This window comes from Pelodiscus sinensis, chromosome 2, assembly GCF_049634645.1.
Source record: "Pelodiscus sinensis isolate JC-2024 chromosome 2, ASM4963464v1, whole genome shotgun sequence".
Lineage (NCBI taxonomy): Eukaryota > Metazoa > Chordata > Testudines > Trionychidae > Pelodiscus > Pelodiscus sinensis.
In genome coordinates, this window is record NC_134712.1 from 132,164,111 (window position 1) to 132,186,626 (window position 22,516).

The 22,516-nt window shown below is 43.7% G+C and overlaps 1 protein-coding gene and 1 long non-coding RNA gene across 5 annotated transcripts in view; one reads left to right on the top strand and one right to left on the bottom strand.

Moving 5' to 3' along the window:
- TRIO (trio Rho guanine nucleotide exchange factor) overlaps nt 1-22,516 on the bottom strand; it is a 412,227-nt gene that overhangs the window by 292,037 nt on the left and 97,674 nt on the right. For all 4 annotated transcript variants that reach the window (XM_006117079.4, XM_075921462.1, XM_014570469.3 and 1 more), the window contains exon 2: nt 4,491-4,565. In XM_006117079.4, the coding sequence (XP_006117141.2) occupies nt 4,491-4,565 (75 nt within the window). The remainder of the gene's footprint in view (nt 1-4,490; nt 4,566-22,516) is intronic.
- The window catches only part of LOC112544792 (uncharacterized), a 90,319-nt gene continuing 79,978 nt past the window's right edge, over nt 12,176-22,516 (top strand). Inside the window, exon 1 of the long non-coding RNA XR_003088121.2 lies at nt 12,176-12,285. This is a non-coding gene — a long non-coding RNA (uncharacterized LOC112544792). The remainder of the gene's footprint in view (nt 12,286-22,516) is intronic.

Genomic DNA, 22,516 nt, shown 5'->3' on the forward strand with positions numbered 1-22,516 from the left:
GCACCAGTCCACTCCCAAGGGTGCTGCACGAGAGCAGTGGTTCTCAAAATGCGGTCCATAGGCCATTAGTAATCTGCGGCTGCCTTCTGCATGGTCCGTGGTTTGAGCAAAGCCCTCCACACCCACAATGGAGAGCTGGTGGTGCTGGTGTTCCAGACTCAGTGCTCTCCCTTCCCTGACATGAGGTTGGAGCACCAGCGATGATTTTCCGCTATGGTGAAGGAAGAAAGCCCTGAGCCTTGCTACATGATCTGGTTCATGGGGAAGAAGTGCTCCCTCCTCCCCCCAGCAGCCTGGAGGCTTTCCCTGCTGCTTCCGTTGGACAGAATCCGACCAATAGGAGCAGCAGGAGACCATGCCCAGGAGTGGCGTAGGATGTGAAGACAAGTAAGTGCATTCCCACTAGGGATGTGAATGACTAGTTGATTATCTGATAAGCAAATGCTTTTCAAACAGTTGATGCACTAGTCAACTAGTCGCTTCCTGCCCCCTTGCTGTCTCTTTCAGAAAGAGGCAAAGGGGGAGGAAGTAGAGGATGAGGTGCTTCAAAGCAGCAGCGCCGTATGCAACCCAGGGCCAGACCCTGAGCTCCACGTGGTGTTGCCATTTTGAAATGCCGTGCGCAGCCCAGGGCCAGCTGGGGAGTCCCCAGCTGGTTTGGGCTGCACACAGAATTTCAAAGCAGCAGCATCACCTGGAGCCCAGGAGTGACCTTGGACTGCATGCAGTGCTGCCGCTTTGAATTGCCATTGGGAGCCCGGGATCAGGCTCCCTGCGGCATTTCAAATTGGAAGTGCTGCATGGAGACCAGGTTCAGTCCCCAGCTAACCCCAGGCTCTACACTGCGCTGCTGCTTTGAAATGCCACATGCAGCCCCGTGCCAGCTGGGGACTCTGGCTTCAGGCTGCATGCGGCATTTCAAAGCAGCAACACCACACAAAGTCACCTGGGGACTCCTCCGCTGACCCCGGGCTCCATGCGGCTCTGCCGCTTTGATATGCCATGGGGAGCACGGTGCCAGCGAGGGACTGCTTGAGTGCTCTCTGCAGTGCTTTCGCCTTTGTTTTCGCCCTGGGGCTGTTGCTACATTTCAAAAGGCAGAGGCACCCTTATTGACTAATCGAATACTCAATGCAAATTGCATCAACTAGTCGATTAGCCAATTAACCTAAATTCAATATCCTTAATTCCCACTCCCTCATGCACAGACCCCTGAATCCTTAGCCCCCTCATGTATCCCACCCCCACTGAGACCCCACACCTCCTAGCCTGCTCCTGCACTGTCCCACCTGGCTAGCTACCTATCCCCAGCCTGCTCCTGCACCCCTCCCCTCTGGCCACACACTTGACATTGCCTTGCTCTTGCCTCCTTCTCCTGGTTAGACACCTTACTCTCAGCCTGCTCCTGCACTTCACCTCCCATACAGACCTCCCACCTTCACCCCCTCCTACACTCCACCTCCCACCCGAATCCTGCACCCCCATTCCTCTCACTGGAAGCCTTTTCCCGCACACAGAATCCCCGATTTTTGTCCCAACCCCAGAGCTTAGGGAGTATCCACAAAATCCACTAACCCTAGAACCCCAGAAGAGTAAATCTGGCCTATTGAAAGCCCTGAACCTCAGTCCACCCTGTCCCTCCGCTTCCCCCTTCCCCAGTGGGGCTGAAGTGCCAGAGGAGTGAAGTGTCTCAGTTGGGAACCACATCAGTGAGGGGTGGGCGGGTTTGGGAGGGGAGTTTTTTTGGATCTCACTAGTATGGTCCCCCAGCTGATTTTTCTGTGGGTCAGTGGCCCGACTCAAAAAAGTTTCCCCACCCCTGCCATGAATAAAGAAAACCTGGAAACCTTTTGTGTTGGACATAAATTAATATGTTACTTTATTTAAAATGAAGTTTGATAAACTAACGAAGTTAAAGCGCTTAGTCTGCTTAATTTAAATTAATATTTCCTTTCTTACTGGTTAAATTAAGCCGTTCTCCCAGGCTGCAGCACTAGCAAAATGGCTCAAACGTAATTAATGGCGAGTTTCCATTGGCAACTGGTGGTCCACGGAAACGTTTGCGTTGAGCCAGGTGATCCATGGGCCAAAAAGTTGGAGAACCACTGGTCTAGAGATATTCAACCTGTAGTACAAAGGACAGCTTACTGGGGCACCTTGCAAGTGCAGTACACTGCTACAAGAACACCATTGCACTGCTACTTGTGTAACATGTGCAGTGAAAGAGAGAGGAGCTAAAAATCAGGAGTCCCTTAACTTAAATATTACTTACATTTCTGTATGTTTAAGATCTATGGGAATCATGTTAACGAACTCATGTAACTCAGGCTAAGTCTACACTGGCATATTTCAGCACTAACTTCCTGGTTCAGAGGTGCATAACCTCCTCCCCCTGGAGCGCAGCAAGTTACAGCACTGTGCAGAACCAGTGTGAAACCAGGCTACAGTGCTGAGAGCCATACTCCCAATGCCATTAGCTACTCAGCTTGTGGAGGTGGTTTATATAGAACACTAGGGGACCTCTCTTCCAGCGCTCATGCCGTGGCCACACTTTCTGTTTAAAGCGCTGCTGCAGCTGCACTTTAAACTCTTAAATATAGACAAAGCCTCGGTCAGCAGCTGCATAAAAAACACCCTTTTGTAAATCCCCTCAAAGGGTACAAAGGTTTATAGCTGCAACCCTTAGCTAGCATTTAGCAGCTCTCAGGACTGAAGTAAGCTGCTTTAGCAGTAAAGCATACGTAAGCTTAACGCAACTGCCACACTAGAGCCAAGACTTTGCATTAAATCAGACTTCAAGTGGAGAGAGCTTCAGAACTATGCTAGCACAGGCTAGACTGAATTCCCAAGCTGGAATGTGCTTCACCTTGGAGAAAACTTCTAACTAAACTGAGCTCCAAAGAGCTAGAGCAGGCTACATAGCAATGGGTCTCAACCTACGCCCTACTTAGTACACAGCTGTTGCCCACATGATAGTCCCAGGGCTATTCAGGTAGTATATACAAACTGTCTGGATGCAGCCCATATGATGCACAGAGCGCTGCCTACATGGCTCACAATGATAAATAAACTAAGAATCACCCCGATACAGCCTCTATGTCCTCCTCAGTAGGGTCTGGACCTTCAGGCAGACTGATTCAAATGAGGTTTCAAAATGTAGATGCAACTCAAAATGGAGTCCCACAGTTGCCAGCAACATCACAGTCTCGCTCAACCCCAAGTGAAATCCAGCACCCCTAAGTAAAAATTGCCGATAATAAGCAACACTCATAAGAATGTACTTATTGTTCTATCTAAAGTAAGACTTGAACTTTTTATTTTAGTAATATAAAACTAAAATTAAATATTAATTCATATGCACCAAATTTCTCTACGTGGAGAGAGAGAGAGAGGTGTATTTTCTTTCATTGCTTTTTTCCTTTTTCCAGCCAGAATCAGCTAACATGCATCACTTCTTGCAAGGTAAAGTATGCAAGCCTTGCCTACAGTCTCCAGATGGCTAGTTTAAGATTTTTCAGGAAATGCCCATTTGCACAAAATCTTATCAATACAACACATTAACAATAAACAGTGGTCTTCAGGGATGCCCCTGATGAACAGCCTAAGTTAAAAGATTTTGTTTCAGATGTGAAAGTAAGATTTTAAAAAGACTGTCTAGTGTTTAGGGTTCCATCCAAAGACTCAGGAGAACAAGGAACCATTTCCTGCTCTGCTACAGACTTCCAATGTGTTCTTGGGCAAGTCACTTAATTTTACAGATAAGAACTGAGACAGACGGACATAATAGTACTTCCTTGTTATCTCATGGGGATGTTTTTGAGAATAAATACATTCAAGATCATATTGTTACATCACTTTTACATGACTGTAAAAAGTACCAGCAAGAGTACAGTCATAGTTAATATTTAAATCATCTGATTAAAAAGTTGGATTCTAAACTATGCTGCTAAACTATGTATAATGGGATAGTAGACTAATGGTAAAAGAGGATTTGAGGTCTGGACATATTCTAATCCCAATTACACAAGTCCACTGACTCACTGGAAAAGCTCTGAGTCATTTCATCGTGGGCCTCAATTTGAGATGCCTGCAGTATACTAACATTTTTATCTGCAGTATTGAACAGAGATGGTTTGTGGGAACTCATGTCAGATCTAGTATGTTCTGTGCCTGACTATGCCATTAACTTGTGAACAGTCACTAAAGGTTATTATCAGGGACCTAATTATTTCATTATTTCTTGGTCATAGCAGTTACTTAGAAATGAAAGCCCATATAGCTTCCACTTACCCTGAAATTCCCCGACATTCATTGAAAGGCTTTGTTGAATATTAACACTTTTGGCTAACTTTTGTGGTTCATAACTAGATGAACTAGTGGCTTGATTGGGCATTTATACAATGATCCCCTTCCTAAGTGGTAAAAAGTGTTTTGTCTGTGGCTGTCAAACTCCTCCAGCAAAAATACAATCCATGTTAGTAAGACTTTACCTGAAAGATAGGCAACTTTTTCCTTTAAAATTGGTAATACATCCATAGCCTTCATTTCATCATTTTTGCGAAAACCTAGAAGACATAAGAAACAAGGAAATTTGTCAGTGGCTGATAATGCAGTGTAAGGCTTCAATTGAAGTACTGTGTCCAGTTCTGGACACCACATTTCAGTAATGATGTGGAGAAATTGGAGAGGGTCCACAGAAGAGCAACAAAAATGATTAAAGGTCTAGAAAACATGACCTATGAGCAAAGACTGAAAGAATTGGGTTTATTTTAGAAAAGAGAAGACTGAGAGGGGACATAATAAAAACTTTTAAATACTTAAAAGGGTGTCACAAGGAGGAGGGAGAAAAATTATTCTCCTTAACCCCTGTTGATAGGACAAAAAACAGTGGGCTTAAATTTCAACAAGGGAGGCTTAGGTTGGATACTAGAAACAACTTCCTGTCAGGGTGATTAAGCACTGGAATAAACTGCCTAGGGAAGTTGTGGAATATCCACCACTGAAGATATTTAAAAACAGGTTGAACAGACATCTGTCAGGGATGATCCATATGTCTGCCAGACAGTTTAACCAAAAATATCAACACTCCTCCCCTCAAAATAAAAACACTGGGAGAAATATTGGTGAGGGGAAAAAAAAGGGGGAGACCAAAGTTGTTGAGGGGAAAAAAAGGGACCCTGACAGCAGTTAAGCAACAAATAAATAAAATTAAATTAAACTAAATTAAATTAAAAAATAAAAATAATCATGGCCCCTTTAAGAAGAGGCTTTTTGCTGGTGGCCATTTTGTTTTTCTGTTCCAGCCACAAGACAAGCCCCTGAGGAACCAGGTAAGCGCAGGGCTGGGGGGGAGGGTGTCAGGGGGACCCGGCAGGGGAGGGCTGGGCCCGGTTGCTGAGTGTGTTGTAGGGTTGCCAGGTGTCCGGTATTTTCACCTCCTGGCGGGGCGGGGGACCAGAAAATACATTTTAGGTGTCTGGTATTTTCTGATTTTTTTTTTTTTTTTTTTAACTGGTCAGGAGGTGAAAATACCGGGCTATCCGGGTCAGTACTGGATACCCGGCAACCCCAATGATCCAGACGGTTCTTGGTCCTGCCACAAGGGCAGGAGACTGGACTTGACCTCTCGCGGTCCCTTCCAGTGCTAGCGTTCCATGATTCTAAGCAGGCTTTCAAATCACATTTAATACACAAGGAAATGTTTATCTTATTTAATGCATCTGGAAGCCTACATCTTTAATGGGGTCATCTGATTAATAATGAGTTCTCAGTCAGTTAGAGCCTTTTGTAAACTCCATTTTTATTAGGGATGTGAATGTTTAACCAGTTGACCGGTGGGGACTAGGGCAACTCCCTGCCTGGTGGTGGAGCAGCCTGTGTCCACGGTGGGCCTAGGGGCTGCTCCAGCATTCCGGGGGAGGGAGGTGCTGCAGCCCAGCAGTGGGTGGAGGGCGGGAATTGCATCAGAACCCCTTTCCCACCCTTCCATTTAATCGATTAACTGGTTAAACGCCAGTTAGCCAGAAACAAGATTTTACATTCCTAATTTTTATCCTATAAAATTTTACTTTAGAAATATGTATACATGTACTAGAATAGCCAGGTCAGTAGGCAACTCTTAATGGAAAGTAAAACACTGAAGTTACACTCTCTGAAAATAGATTTTAAAAAGTAGGTCAACTTAATTTAGTAGCTCTCACTTGAACGGGTGCTCTGATTTCCTTTCATTTCCCTTTCCAGCAAACAAAGGTCTTATATGCAACTAATGCAAGGTAGCAACCAATGAATTTCAGTCACCCACAGACCACTTGAAACACCACTTTCAAAACATGTCCCAGTTGCAAAAACAAACCTATTTGCATGGCGATTCCTTTCTAGGTCCTGGCTTCTACTAGTGTGAATTTTAGAATAAGGTCTATTTAACAAGCAAGAAATAAAAGCTGGACCGTCATTTCAAAAATTTTGTACATATCCTAAAAATAGCACATGGGTTACCTAGGGTTCTAATAAACAGTCCAGGAGCCTTGAACATCTTATAAGCAGATGTCTGGAATGCAAATGCACCCAAAGAACACTTTATGCCTGCTATGTCTACTCTGCAACTGATGTATATAAACACATGCTAGCTCTGCTCAACCTAGTGCACTAAAAATAATGTAAGCAGAGGTAGCATAAATGGCAGCTCAGGGTAACTGTCCAAGTGTGCACGCAGGGGATACAGGTGAATTTATACACAGACACCAAGTCCAAGTCACTTGTGCTGCCCTTGGCTACAATGCTGCTTTTAGTGCACTAGCTGGAGCAGAGCTATTTTGAATTGTCTGCCTGAGCTGAGAAGATGCTCCTAGCTGCAGCACAGACATACTCCAAGTTCATGAATGTTTAGAAGAAAAAAATTCACTTCACGGAGAATATGTGGCACTTCAAGTGTTTAAAGTACTCTCTCTTGCTAGGAAACATTTCTTCAAGGTGCAACATTAATGCTTCCTTACAGGCAATCCCATTGGGAAATACCTGCAGACAAGATAAAATGAGTTTCTCATTTGTGGAATCTGTTAAGCCAACAAAACAGACAGTATTTCAATTGTCTCTTTACAAAAGATTCCCTTCAAAACCAATCTAATCTATTTTTAAGTCACATTCATCATTTTAATGGCAAGATTTAGACCCATACGCCACTGGATATTACAGAACTCCATGTAGTGCAACTTATATTGCCACTGAAGCTCATCCTTGCTCCCAGTGACAGTTTCCTCCAAGTTAGAGACAGTGGTTTTTATGGTGCCACTTCTCCAGCAAATATCTGCTAGTTAGTTGTTCACTGCTAACTGTGACTGGACCTCTGGCCCTTTGCCTCCTCTTTGAGCACACCCTGCCACCAGATCTCAAGCCAGCATCTCTGAATGGAATCCAGACTGAGTCAATCTTTAGTCCCTGTGACTATCTAAGGAGGACTGCCTTAGAATCATAGAGCTGGAAGAGAGGAGGTCATCAAGTCCAGCCCCCTGCCCAAAGCAGGACCAACCCCAACAAAATCAACCCAGCCAGGGCTTTGTTAAGCCAAGACTTAAAAACCTCTAGGGAAGGAGATCCACCACCTCCCTAGGTAACCCATTCCAGTGCTTCACCACCCTCCTAGTGAAATAGTTTTTCCTAATATGTAACCTAGACCTCTCCTGCTGTAACTTGAGACTATTGCTCCTTGTTCTGCCATCCGCCACTACTGTGAACAGCCTCTCTCCATCCTCTTTGGAACCTCCCTTCAGGAAGTTTAAGGCTGTTATCAAATCCCCCCTCACTCTTCTGCAGACTAAACAAACCCAAATCCCTCAGTCTCTCCTTATAGGTCACATGATCCAGCCCCCTAATCATTTTGTTCGCCCTCCGCTGGATCCTCTCCAATACATCCACAACCTTTCTATAGTGGAGGGCCCAGAACTGGACACAATACTCCAGATATGGCCTCACCAGAGCCGAATAAATGGGAATAATCACATCTCTGGTTCTGCTGGCAATGCAACCTAATATGCCATTCGCCTTCTTGGCTACAAGGGCACACTGTGGACTCATATCCAGCTTCTCATCCACTGTAATCCCCAGGTCCTTTTCTTCAGAACTGCCTTAGGTTCAGTATGTGAATTTCTTCTCCTCCAGAGCTGTGACCAGTAGCATTCAGTGACCATGCAAGCTTCTTAATGCAGTGTATTTTTAATTAGTACCAACTAATTTCAGAGACAGAGTTTAAAACACAAATTATGCAGAGGTCTGTCTTTCTTAAGGCCTACCATCACCTCCTGGAAGCTTGAGAAGGCTTCTCCTTCAGACACTCCTGCCTGACCTGTCTGTGATTATACTGGTCTGTTGCCCCAGGAAGAACGCTTTGACAATGCTCCCACATGCCTCCAAGTCTTAACTGTTAAGAATCATTTTGATCTCTAGGCTCCCAGCTTTGCAAAAGAGCAGGAGCCTGGAAATGGCACCTTTACCACTAATTATTTAGTCAGTATTTTGTAACTGCTCCCAAATTCATCAGGAGATTTATTTAGAGCTGTTGTGTTTCTCTCCTCCTTGTTCTTACAACAGCCCTGCATTAAAGGTTAGTCAGAACATTCAAAGTACAGTCAAATAAGCCAAAATAGTCATAGAACTGTGGTGAGCAACTTGAGGTTCAAGGGCTGCATGCAGCCTATCAGAGTTTGGTGTGTGGCATTTTGTTGATCGTTGCCCACGCACAGACAGGGTTGCTGGATTATGCTAGTTTCTGTCCATGTCATTTTTTCCCTAGTGGTATTTCTGAAGTGACACATACATGAAGCGAGATGTGTGCTGATTACATACAGTCAATGTTGTAAAAGCCATGGACTCCCTCTGTATCCAATCAAAGCACTGCTATGGCTCAGTCTGCACACCCTGAAAATTCTAGGTGCACAAGCACTGTGAGAACAATTATCCTATTCTGAAAAAGCAGCGAGGAGTCCTGTGGCACCTTACAGACTAACTGAAGTGTTGGAGCATAAGCTTTCGTGGGCAAAGACCCACCTCGTCAGATGCACATGCCACAGGACTCCTCACCGCTTTTTCAGATTCAGACTAACATGGCTACCCCTCTGATACTATCCTATTCTGGGAGGCCATCTTGATTACAACAGGCTTGCAGTCTACTGACGAGGATGGCCATCATGTGGGCCACTCACTTGCCTAGGTTGTCCATCACTGCCATAGAGCAATTCTTACTAAGCAGATCACATATGATATTGATAAATTACAGGTCAGAATTCTTAGATTACACAGCTGTTCCATATCCACCAAACTAACAGGGTTTGAAGTTTTAGTTCGTTGTTAGAGCACCGCAGATGCAGCAGGTTGCAGCTGCTCAAGGGAGTCAATCACATTTTGGGCTATAGTAAGTTCCACACAGCAACTTTTTGTTGATATGTGCTCGCTCACCCTGTAGCAGCTGTAACTCTACTGGGAACCAGAGTAAGGCTAGAAGCTTTAGATTAAAACAAGTCTTCCAGCAAGTCTGTAAATGTGTTTACTCTGCAACAGCATCATTACCCATCAGCTCTAGAAGAGAGATAGTATTTTGCAGCCTCTTTTTCAAGAAGCAGGGGGGTTTGGTAATAGGGATGTGAAGGTTTAACCACTTCACTGGTAAGCCTCACTATTAATGGGCGAGGCTTACCAATTAAGGTTAACCAGTGGGGCTGGAGCAGCTGTGGCAGTGGGAGGAGGTGGTGAAGTATCTGTTCTCAGGAAGTCAAGGCACCCAGCAGGCAGGGACTGCTCTGGCTAGGCTGGAGTAGCAGCCCATGCCTGCGGGGGAGGGAGAAGAAAAAGAGGAGGTGGGGTGTCTCAGCCAGGCTGGAGCAGTCCCCCTGCTTGCCTCCCTCTTTAATTGTTGAACTGGTCAAACAATATGTTTAACCAGTTAGCCAATTAAATGGGATTTTACATCCTATTTGGTAACACTGACTTATTAACCCTATGTGTGATGTGTGTTTTGTATACGCTCCCTCTCCTGCCATGCCGAGCAATTAAGATGCTTATTTTATTAAGGTTAAGCTGAAAAACGTTCTTTTACCTGACAGAAATTAATGAAAAATAATCTTATTGTATAGGGCTAGTTCTGTATGTTAGAGTCTGCCTTAAGCACCAATTCTACCAGGCACCAAACAATGTGCATCACAGCATTGACTTCAATGAGGCTAGTTAGGTTATGCACTTGATTAAGCACCTTTCAAAACTGGGGCTCCAAGACTTACCTGCTGCAGCTGAGCACATCTTTAAAGGCTCAGGGTGTATGAGTTTCATGTTCCTGCCCCTTTAAGGGCCTATGTCTGTGTCTGTTTTACAATGCTGACATTACTGAAGGCAAAAGACATAGGGGATTGTATCTGGGTGGGAGAGTGCTGAAAGGGAGGGACAAGAACACACTCTAACTCCATGTGGGAGTGATCATGTCAATAAATAAAGCAGCACATTACCTTTTTTAAGGTTAATTGTACTACAAAGCACTTATGATTTGTAGGTTTAGCAAGACTTATTGAAGAAAGTCATCAAATGTACTCAAGAGCAGTGCCAAAAATATCTGCACCAATCTCTACACAGCTCAGCAATCTCTGAGCCAGCAGTCTTTATCACACATTAATGGAGGTGATGTCATCCTTTCAAACCAGGCCAGTCTGCAGTTGCTGCTGCTTTTTCACTGCAGTGCCTGCAGTATTCAGAGCATTTCGAGAAGCACAAGGTGGCACAATGTTCAAGCAAACAAAGGTTTGAGATGTAGAAGCAATTCTGTATGTGCATATCTACATAGAGAGCTTCACTTGAAAAATGGATTTTTAATTCAAGAGTGAATAGGGGAAAATTATTAGAATTCTGAAACTTTGATTGGATTTCTCATATAGCAACATCCATTCAAAACAATGTTTACCTGCATAAAGTCTCTATTAAACAAACTGCACGTTATTTCTACTAGGGATGTAAGCGACTAGTCAACTATCCGATAAGCATAAACTGGTGCTGGGAGAACTGGCTTAAAAGGCACAGTGAGGGACCAGATGCAGTAAGAGACCGGACGCAAGCTGGGAATCAACTGATTCCTGGCTCGCACCCAGTCCCAGGTACCATGCCTCTTATTTTTTTTAAAAGGCAGAGCCACAGTGAGGTTAACTCCCAGAGCCTGGAGCTAACCCACTGTGGCTTTGCAGATTCTCCCATTTATTGACTAACAGACTAGTCAAAGCAAATTCCATCGACTAGTCGATTAGTTGATTAAATGCAATTTAACATCCTTAATTTGTACATCCATTTTTCACCACTAAAAGCTAATAAAGCAATTAAAAAATGTGATTTTAATGACAAGCAGTAAAATTACATTAAGAAAGAGAGTAACAAATAGCTGCTTAATTTATCATCTCTTATTTTTATACTAACAAAAATACTAAGATTTAATGTGGGTTTCAGTTTCAAGTAATTGTGAAGCTTGTTTGCTATTTAGTTTTAACAACTATTTTCCATTTCTTTTTTATTGTTAGTTGCTGTTAGCTAGTAAGGTTCCTGTTTTTTGTTACATTTTATTTAAGTCAAATAGTCAGAGAACTTAAGCTATAAGGGTCTAAAGATAGTGGAATTCAGAAAGGCCCTCTTCCTCTTGCTTTACCAGAAGTGACACAAACTTTACATTTTATAGAATTAGGTAAAAAAGAAGTTCTAATATTTTAATTTCAATAGAGGGAGAAAACAACTTTTGCTTGAACTGCTGAGGTCCCCCCCGTCAGTCTAGTATCAAAATACTGATGATGTGGTAAAAATAATAGCTCACCAGCAGAAAGCTAAATTGTCACTCATTGTTTCCCTACACATCTCCATTGGAAATCTGGAAGCTTGCTGGCACCAAACTTTCAGGGAAGACACTTTCAAAACAATTAAGAATCACAATTATCATCTTTGGAAATCGATAGAAAAAGGGACCCACTGCTTGGGAATATAGTATAGTCTTTGGATACTGAAGTTTTATGCTATACATTACATGGTTTCTTGAAGCCTGTGAATTGCTGCCTATCAGCCACCTTTCTGGAGTAGCAAGACAACATACTGGTCTATGGTAGCCCACAAATCTCTTACGACAAATCTAAAGAGATTAATCTGCTCTAAATCTATTATCTCTTTTAGATATAGAGAACAGGGTAACTATGTTAATCCCATGATCATGCTACACAGACAGTGAGCATCAGAGAGGGAAGCAGCTTCAGCAGATGTTATTGAACATGCTCAGTCCATGTGAGTATGCTTGAACAAGCTGCAATTTTGGTGGGTCTTGTGACTTCATATTCTCTCCTCCCCTGATGTGTTGCTTCCGATGATGACAATGAATGACTAACCACATACACACGTGTAACTTTGTATACCAAATTAACAGAATCAACTAAGCCATGTTAGCAAACAAATTTTAGTTGTTTTTAATAGTATTAAGTATGGGCGGGGAGAGAGAAAAGAGGATGAAACTATAAAAGTTTCCTCTCCAGTATACAATGCCTGCCTAGTATCTAAAATTTGTTCCTCTCAAGTAGAATAAAGCTCATTTTGCATAATCTGAAGGCATTGCACAAAAATATCCAATAATGCACATCATGTTTAGTTGCACTCACGTGAATGTACAACCAGAAAGAAAAGCTGGGTTGGGGGGTGGGGCTTGCAGAAACACTGCTAAGAATAACTGGAGTGCTCCCCCACACACCCAAATCCATAATCAGAGAAGTAAAGATGGCAATGTTACTCTGATAGGAGCAGCAGCCCACAAACAGGTAAACCATAAATCAAAACGGAATTACTTACTGAGGGAACAGTCAGGAGAGAACCACAGAGTTATTTGGTATGTGCTGTATATAAACACAATTGACATGTATGTAATATATAAGAAGAAAGTGTGATGCGTCCTTATTACCGGGGCTTGACAAACGGCAGCGAAAACCACTCGCCAGCCCCGTACCGCGCATGCACGTGCTGCAAATCAATGGGGCACACGGCTGAAATCTACTCGCCATGGGCAAGTAGATTGTATAGTTTGTTGAGCCCTGCTTATTACTGTAAACCATCACTCACTATGTGAAAGACCACTGTGCATGGAAGACAGTACAGTAATTCCTCATTTAACATGTGACGGCTTAACACGTTTTCACGATAGCACAATTTTTTTTTTTAGGAAATGTTTTTTGAATTACACGACCGTCCCCAGAATAACACGATTTCCCCAGCTGGCCTGTCACCGACGGCTGTGCGGCGCTTCCCCCAACTCTCTGCAAAGCGGCGGAGGGTTTGCCACTCGCTGCACCGTTCCCCACCAAACCCCCTTCGCCAGACGCAGTGCGGGTCCTGGCAGACCCGTCGCAGGGGCATACTCCCAACCTAATTCCCCTCCCCTCTCCTTCCCTTCCCTTCCCCAGAGCCAAACACCTCCCCTCCCTGCTGTAACCAAGTCCCCTTTCTTCCTCAACCTTATGTCCCGGTCCCAACAGACACCACCGCTTGAAACGCAACCTCCACCTTTTCCATTTTTTTCAATGGAAAAATTGACCCCACATAACACGTTTTCACTTAACACGATCTCCCCCTCCCCCTCCCCCTACCTACCTACCAGTTTTGTCCGTAGACAAGTTTCAGTTTCAAACCATTATTGGTCAACAGGTAAAAAGAAAAAAGTTACACTCTGCCGTTTTCCTTTCAACTCACCTGTATCCCACAATAAGAATAAGAATAAATGCAAGCACTCTGGACTTGAACTATGCTTTCTAGTATATACTTTTAAAACAAATCTTTGGCTATATACTATTGCACCATTCCAAAACAGAATTATTCCTTATGAAGAGGTAGGTCTCTTGCTAAACATGGATCAGTTAAATCACCTAGATAATATTCAAATGAGGCTATAAAATATGATTCAATTTGTTTCCATGACCTATACCCGGATTATCCATCAAACACAAATGAGTTCCTTGTTACTAAAGGAAGAAAGAAATTAAATGTATTAATAAACCTACAAGTTCATAACTTTGGAAAGAAAGCTTAATTCCCCGGGTGAGAGCTCTATTTCCCAGTGTTCATGCAGTGGTCTCCTTTTTTCCCCAACAAAACAGGTTGTGGCATTTCAGATTTACATGGATGTGAAAAAAAGACATGAATGTTTCAGGTGTGACACAAGACAACACTGGCCATTTGAGGTACATCTACACTGCATGCTTATTTTGAAATAAGCTGTTTCAGAATTTATTTTCGTTCTGGATATCCAACACTCTGGTCATCTGAAGAAGTGGGCTGTGCCCATGAAAGCTCATGATACCATCTACATGTTTTATTAGTCTATAAAGTGCTAACAGACTATTTGTTGTTTTTTAAGTTTATTCCGGAATATTTATTCCAAAATAGCTTATTTAAAAATAGTATATTTACATTGCAGGGAAGCCTCAAAATTAGTCTGAGGCAGGCTTCCCTAATGTAGATGTGCTATCTTGATTTAAAGCCCCAGGAGGTGCTGGGGAGGAATAACTGAGAATGGCCCTGGTAAGGGGCTATTTAGAAATAGCTGCAGTGGAGCATCTGCACAAGCCTTATTTCAAAATAGCTATGTTGAAATAGGCGCTATTTTTCATAGAATGAGGTTTACAGATTTCTGAATAAGCTGTCCATTATTTCAAAATAACAGGAATGGCAGTGTAGACGCTCACATTGTTATTTCGAAGCAAAATGGAGCCTGCCAGCAGGAGCCTGATGTGGCCAACCTGAGGGGTTTTTTTTTAAAGGGGTAGTGTCTTTTTTTGGGGGGGGGGGGCGCTCAACAACTTCCTTCTCTCCTCTCCTCTCTTCCCCCCCCCCTCCCCCGGCTCTTTGTGCTATATGCGCAACTATTTTGGCTCTTTGCCTATAACTGGTTGGCCACCCCTGCCCCAGAGGGAGTAAACAGAACAGGTAATCACGAAGTGAACCCTCTCCTGTCATCGATTTCTAGCTTCTGACAAACAGAGGCTTGGGACACCATTCCTACACATCTTGGCTAACAGCCATTGATGGACCTAACCTCCATGAATTTATCTAGCTCTTTTTTGAAATTCCATACAATTTCCATGCAATTTAAAGGGTCTAAAATAAGTTTAATAAGAGACCTAAAATACATCTTTGTCTCTAGGTCTAATCTTTTATGTGTGCTCCTTCAACAAAATAAAGGCATTACTGACAGAAAATAGCCTTCTGCAAAAGACACCCCCTTAGTAGAGGAAATATTTGTAAAGTCTTTCAAGAAGCTCAAAGAACAGATTTTATTTTTAAATGCAAAGCAGCAACACACTATTAGACTGAGAACACTGAAGCCTAACTTGTTAGCTCTCTCAAAAGTAAGTTAAAACTAGAAAGTTGAATTCTCACTTCTGAGGGAAAAAGTTGGGTCACAAGCTGGGGCAAGTCTACTTCAGTGAACTCAATGAAATAGTCTACTGAAATTCTCATCTCTAAAGGAAATTCCCCATGTGTAGCGAGCAAAGATAAGCCATTTGCTCTTACACTAGTTTTTATATTCTTCACTTTTGTTCTGCTTAAGAACTCAAATGGTTGAGAAAATAAACAGTAGAAAAAGTGCTATACAGACCATCGCACCTTAATACTATGGTTCAATTCTGTGTATTCTGCATTTTTAGATAAACAACATAATTTATGTGCCATCGTAATTATGTGATGCAACCAAAATGACTCACCAAAAAATTACATCTTGGGGAGAGACTCATTTCTAGTTGCTTAATTATATTTTTCTTTTGGTAACTAACACTAACATTTTGCCTATAATTTAATATGACTTACTTATCTTTTGTTGTCAATAAACTTGTTGAACTGTTTATCTTTACCAGTGAGTTTGCCTGAAGTGTTTGGTAAGGATGCTTGCTCAGGTTTGCAAAGGCTGGTGTATATTCACTTCCCACTGATGAAGTAGTAAACCAATTAATAAATTAGATTATTATAGTCCTGAAATACAGTGCTGGGGGGGGGTGGGGTGGGGAAAGAGCGCGGAGGGAGATCTGGCTGGTGTCTGTGTGACTTTTGAGTGACTCTGGGAGCAGACATGCTCTCTAGCAGAGTGGGGGGGCTCTGCATGCTGTTGTGCTGAGTGGTAACAGTGGAGGGGTTGTTGCTGGTCACTAGCAAGGCATTGTGGGAGACAGCCCAGGCTGAAGAGAGTTCAGCGAGCACAGTTGTCCCACAGTCCCAGGCTGTATCCGGGTACCAGGGATATTATCAGGATATCAGGTAATCAAGTAGTCATGTAACTGCATGAAATCCTATCGGTTACATGATTATTCGATAGTCCCCAGGGGCAGGGCCAGCAGCCAGTGCACTCCAAGCCCGGCTACTGGGGAGCCCCCTGCAACTCTGTGCTGCTGCCTCTGGCTCCCTGCACAGACCAGGTGCCTGCCACCCTGCACTGATGCCTCTGGTACAGAAGCAGCAGCGAGGGATGGCAGCAGCCCCTGTCTGTGAGGGTCTGAACTTCCCATGGACAAAGGCTGCTGCAGAGGAGGGAGGGAATGGAAGGGCCAGGGGAAGCTGCTGTGATGCCCGGGCTGGCCATGGACAGAGACTGATCTGGCAGAAGCCTCTGTTCGCAGGGGGTCCGAGCTCTCCCTCCCCGCAGACAGGGACTGCTGCTGGGGAACAGCCTCTGCCCTCAGCGGGCCCAGGCTCACCGCAGACAGAGGCTGCTCCACTGGATGCAAAGCATCCTCTGTCCACAGGTAACTCTGGCCCACTGAAGACAGAGGCTTCTTTGTAGCAGCCTCCCCTGGGCCCTCCCTACCCTTTCTGCAGCAGACTTTGTCCATGGGGCAGTGGGGGGGGGGGGGGGGGGGAAGCAGTGGCAAGCTGCACCATGGAGCTAGCTCCTGCTTCCCCCTCTGCCTTGCCCCCACTACCTCTGACACAGAGGCAGCCGGGGGGAGAGGGGGTGGAATGTAATCAACAAGATTAACCTATAAGCCTACGCTTTTTGGTTAATAATAGAAATGTCTACTTGTTGACATCCCTATCAGGTACCCCATGATAGTTGTGTTTAAGTCTACCCGTTTTACTACACTATACTGGTCATCCCTAATTTGCTAACAATCTCTCTTTTTGGCAGCATTCTAGATATTGCCTATAACATTTCAGTTCCAGTAGGACACAGATAACTCAATCTTTGGAACTTCAGCAAAGTTCAAGGGCAGATTTCAAGGACAGATTCTCAGGGATGCAGTTTTACCATTTTCCCCCAAGTTTCTATTGGTACAAACCACCATTATGCACTCTTTGAAAAGAGCAATTTATAATGGGTGCACTGGCAATCCCTCAATTTGGTATCAAAGAATGCTATCAGAATTTTAAGTATGACTAACAAGTCATATTTAAAAATGAATGTAATTTTTCCCCTCTTCCAAAAAACCCCCCCAAAATGTCAAAACCTCCTGTTCAGTTCAGGCTGCCTTCAACAGACAATGCAATATTCCAAACGTTATGTATCTTCATATTCACAAGGCTGTCTTGAAGGTGAAGGGCCCAGAACAGCCTTCTGCATCTGCCCCAAGCCCTCCTTGCCCTCACACTGCCTCATCCTGTCCCTTATCTGCCCCATCCTACCCTTTCCCCCAAAGCCCCACCCATGCTCCACTCCTGTCTGCCTCTTCCTACCCCTCTTCTACCTCCACTCCACCCCCCTTCCTCCCAAAAACCTCACTTGTGGGACACGTCCCAAGGGACTACCGGGGGCCTAGTGCCAGGTGGAGGGAAGTGAATACCACACGCCAGCCCTCTCTGCTCCACCAGCTCCCAGCGTCTGTGAGTGTGAAAGGACACTAGGCCCCCTGCTAATCCCTCAGGCCACCATGGACCCTGCAGGGCTCCCCCAAACCACTGGGTCTGGGGTGGTTGCCCCGAACCATAAAATGGATAGGATGACTGAGTATCCCCGTAGTGCTGTTTGATCACAAATTCAAAGTTAGAAAACCTATAGGTGGCTAACATTAAACAGTATAACATATATAGTTACAGTGGAATGGAAAAACACCAATTAGATAAGAAAACTAGAAGCCTCTGTTCATTTGCTGAGCCTTAGTCAGGGGACAGGGCTATCAGGAAGACCAGGGCTTTATAAAGCAGTGAATCAGCGCCCAGGGAACTTTGCGAACAGGGGCAGCTAACAGGGAGTTTTGAGAGGAAGTTTGGAAGGATAGTGTGACTGGACAACAAAATGGCAAATGAAATTTAATGTGGATAAATGTAAAGTAATGCACATTGGAAAAAATAACCCCAACTATACATACAACATGATGGGGGCTAATTTAGCTACAACTAATCAGGAACAAGATCTTGGGAGTCATCGTGGATAGTTCTCTGAAGACATCCACACAGTGTGCAGTGGCAGTCAAAAAAGCAACCAGGATGTTAGGAATCATTAAAAAAAGGGATAGAGAATAAGACGGAGAATATCTTATTGCCCATATATAAATTCATGGTACGTTCACATCTTGAATACTGCATACAGATGTGGTCTCATCTCAAAAAAGAAACTGGCATTACAAAAGGTTCAGAGAAGGGCAACTAAAATGATTAGGGGTTTGGAACGGGTCCCTTATGAGGAGAGATTAAAGAGACTAGGACTTTGCAGCTTGGAAAAGAGGAGACTAAGGGGGGGAATATGACAGAGGTATATAAAATCATGACTGCTGTGGAGAAAGAGAATAAGGAAAAGTTATTTACTTGTTCCCATAACATAAGAACTACGGGCCATCAATGAAACTAATGGGCAGCAGGCTTAAAACAAATACAGTAAACTTCCGATAACCCAGCACCTTTAGGACTCAGGGGGGTGCCGGATTATCAGATATGCCGGACTATCGGAAGGGGGGGCTATGAAGGGTCTAGGGTGGTGTGGGGGGATGCCATCCCAGACTCATAGCCCCTCTCCCTTCCGATAGTCCGGCTCTGCCCCAGGCGTCCCCGATTCAGCCGCTGCTGGTCAGTTTCAGCAGCAGTTGAATAGGGACACCTGCGGCAGAGCAGCTGGGGTGCTGCCAGGTTGGTCCGGTAGCGCCGCCCCTTGGCGCTGCAAGATCAACCCGGCAGCACCTCAGTTGCTCTTGGGGATGCCTGGGGCAGAGCAGGGCACCCATTTTCCAGGGTCTCCTAATTGGCCAGGGCCCGTAGGCCCAGTGGATAATCCATCACTGAAGAAAGGGCTTGTGTTTTTTGTTTTCAAGGCAAAAGCCTGTAAATTAGAATTAAAATGCTGTCCTCAATTTTTTAGGAGACATCAAGTGCACTGAGGTAGATACGCTTTAATTAAATCAGCTCTGGTCTGGCCTGACAATTCACTCATCACAAGACATTACATCATCAAACCTTCAGCTGCTCATCCAGATTGCTGCTCCAGATAACTTACTTCCCTTCCCTTCTGGTCATTTACCCCATGTATAACCTGGAAGGAATATCCTGCACAGGACCACAGTTTATTTGTCACACTGCAGAGCTGCGTATGACTCACAGGCATGCATGTAAATTTGAATGGACAGCCTGGAACTGAGTGTTAAGTACAGATGCACACTATCTCCTAATATCGGGTTTTGTGATGTAAGTATTATTGACAATATAAAATGCACTGCTCCCTTGCTAGGTCAAGCAAAACCCAACAGTTAAAATGCTATAGTGACAGAATAGACTTCCAGTGCTGCTTACTAATGCAGAAAAAAACTACTTTAAATACTAAACAACCCAATATATGGTTTTTAAAACTAGCAAAAACACAGCACTAGGGTCCAGTTATGTTGACTCAAGATTGGTTATGTAGTTTTTATGAAGCCTCAGAAAACAGACTATCCCATCTGGTGGTATTTGGTAGGCGGGTCAGTAATATCCTTGTTCAACTAGTCTGTCAGCATTCTCAGAGGGCGCATGGATCACAACACGGCATTCACGTTGTTCTAGCCAGTCTTTCAATCACTCACCAGTGACCAGGCTACCAGTGGCAACAGACACCAGATCAGAAAAGAGTACCACAGCCCAAAACCTCTCAGACTCCCAAATACCTGGGATTACAAGTGTGCATCTCTACACCCACGTACTGGGGAAAAAGCTTGCATTTGTGGCTATGAGCAAAAAGAAAAGAAGGAGAGCTATGAAAGACAACCAACTGAAGATTAACACCCCAAACAAGCAGAGACTTGAATTCTACTCACCTGCTTGTGCTCAGCAATCATTGCAAGCTCTATTTCAGCTGGACATCAAATTCTTAACATCCCTTAGCTTTATTTATGTCTAGTTCTGTGATTCCTGACAAGTTTCTCTGAAGTTTTGCCATTAGGATCCATATGGCAACAGCTGTTTGGTATGCTGATTTATCCACTAACAGTAAGTTAAAATCAACCAGGACTGAAGGCGTTAATCAACTAATATTCACACAGAACTGAAGTGTCACGTGCAGTCTTTTGGCCATAGAATTTTATGCTGTATTTGTGATCAAACTAGTTTATGCTGAGTGGATCTAAATATAAAACTATTATTTTCCATCTAGCAACCAGCCATAAATTTTATGTTGAACAACTTTAACCCAAGTAGCCATTGGCTTACTGAGTTATCTGGACAAGGCAGCAAAAAGGAGCTTTGCATGGAAATACATTGACTTTTCCCTTTTAATGACCCTTGAACACAATAATCTTAAATACCAGAGATTAGTTAAAGTTATACCAGATTTTGGAGTGGTTCAAGATTAGATGTATTAGGTTAGAATACATGTAAAAGGAATAGTGATAGAAATGTAGCCGTGTTAGTCTGGTGTAGCTGAAACAAAAAACAGGACTATGTAGCACTTTAAAGACTAACAAGATGGTTTATTAGGTGATGAGCTTTCGTGGGCCAGACCCACTTCCTCAGATCAAATAGTGGAAGAAAATTGTCACAACCATATATACCAAAGGATACAATAAAAAAAATGAACACATATGAAAAGGACAAATCAAATTTCAGAACAGAAGGGAGATGGGGGGCGGGGGAAGGAAGGTACATGTCTGTGAGCTAATATCACCAGCTCACAGACATTCACCTCCCCCCCACCCCATTTCCCTTCTGTTCTGAAATTTGATTTGTCCTTTTCATATGTGTTCATTTTTTTTTATTGTATCCTTTGGTATATACGGTTGTGACAATTTTCTTCCACTATTTGATCTGAGGAAGTGGGTTGGCCCACGAAAGCTTATCACCTAATAAACCATCTTTTTAGTCTTTAAAGTGCTACATAGTCCTGTTTTTTGATTCATGTAAAAGGAAGAAATGGTAGAAGGCAAAACAGACATTTGTTTTGTTTATGCATCATGACAATATGCTGAAACCCTTTATTAGGGCAAGAGAAAGCTGGAATAGTCTGCAGCTAGTGTCACGTACATACACACTAGCTAGATTCAGTGTGACACAGGAATCTATTAAAGGTACTTAAAAGGCATAGCTAAACAAGTTATACAAGAGATACAAGAAGTATTTTTTACTGAACAATTCCTATTTTTTTAATTTTTTTCTCCTAAAAAGATCAATTTGTTCAATTACTTCAGATATACCATAATCCCAATTTTACTCTCTCAGTAATGGATGGAAGTCAGCAATACAGAAAGAACAAAAAACCTGTGCAATTCACTTATATTTAAATGAGCAAGTAGTTGCTATTAGCAACCTGCCTTTCCTCTCCCAATCCTAGAACAGAGGATAAAATCAACATCCAATGACTGAATGGATTTCCACAAGCGTTCATGTTTGTGATTGTGCATTGTAAAGGAAAGGGTAATTTAATTGTCCTGTGGAGGTGCATATACACACTATACATATGTGTAGTATTAGCAAGCTAAAGACAGTAGCAGCCATAGAGGAGACAAAGCCAAGCTGGCAAGAATTCAACTCTATTACAGATACACACTAGCTTCTGGGATGCTGAAGCAGAGCAGTAGAGTGCTATCTGTGTGAAGCCAATGACAGCGTGGCTACCACATGATCAGCACTACTTGCAGCAGAATACATGACATCATCTTTGTTCAGAACTGAACTATCACAGAACCAGCGGGGAATATTTTCTACACAGCACTCAGCTGGATCTGCTCTGCCTCATTTCAGGAAATACCACTCTCTAGACTAGGGATGTAAGCAAGCAGTCGACTACCTGATAAGCCTAAGCTCTGTGGCCTTGGCTTATAGGTGGTTGAGTCAACTACGCATTCTCCTTCCCCGCTGCCCCACTAACAGAGGCAGCAAGGAGGTGGGAAAGCAGGAGCAGGTGCTGGGGGCGCCAGCTTAAAAGCCGGTTACCCCCAGCACTGTCTCCGTAGTGCCGCCTGACGCCCTACCTTGCTGCTGCCACTATCAGAGGCAGCACCGCGGCGGATAGGGGGAGGCTGCCACAAAGCACAGGCAGAGGCTGCTCCTGCAGCAGCCCATCCAACGAGGGGCCCCCTGTAGACAGGGT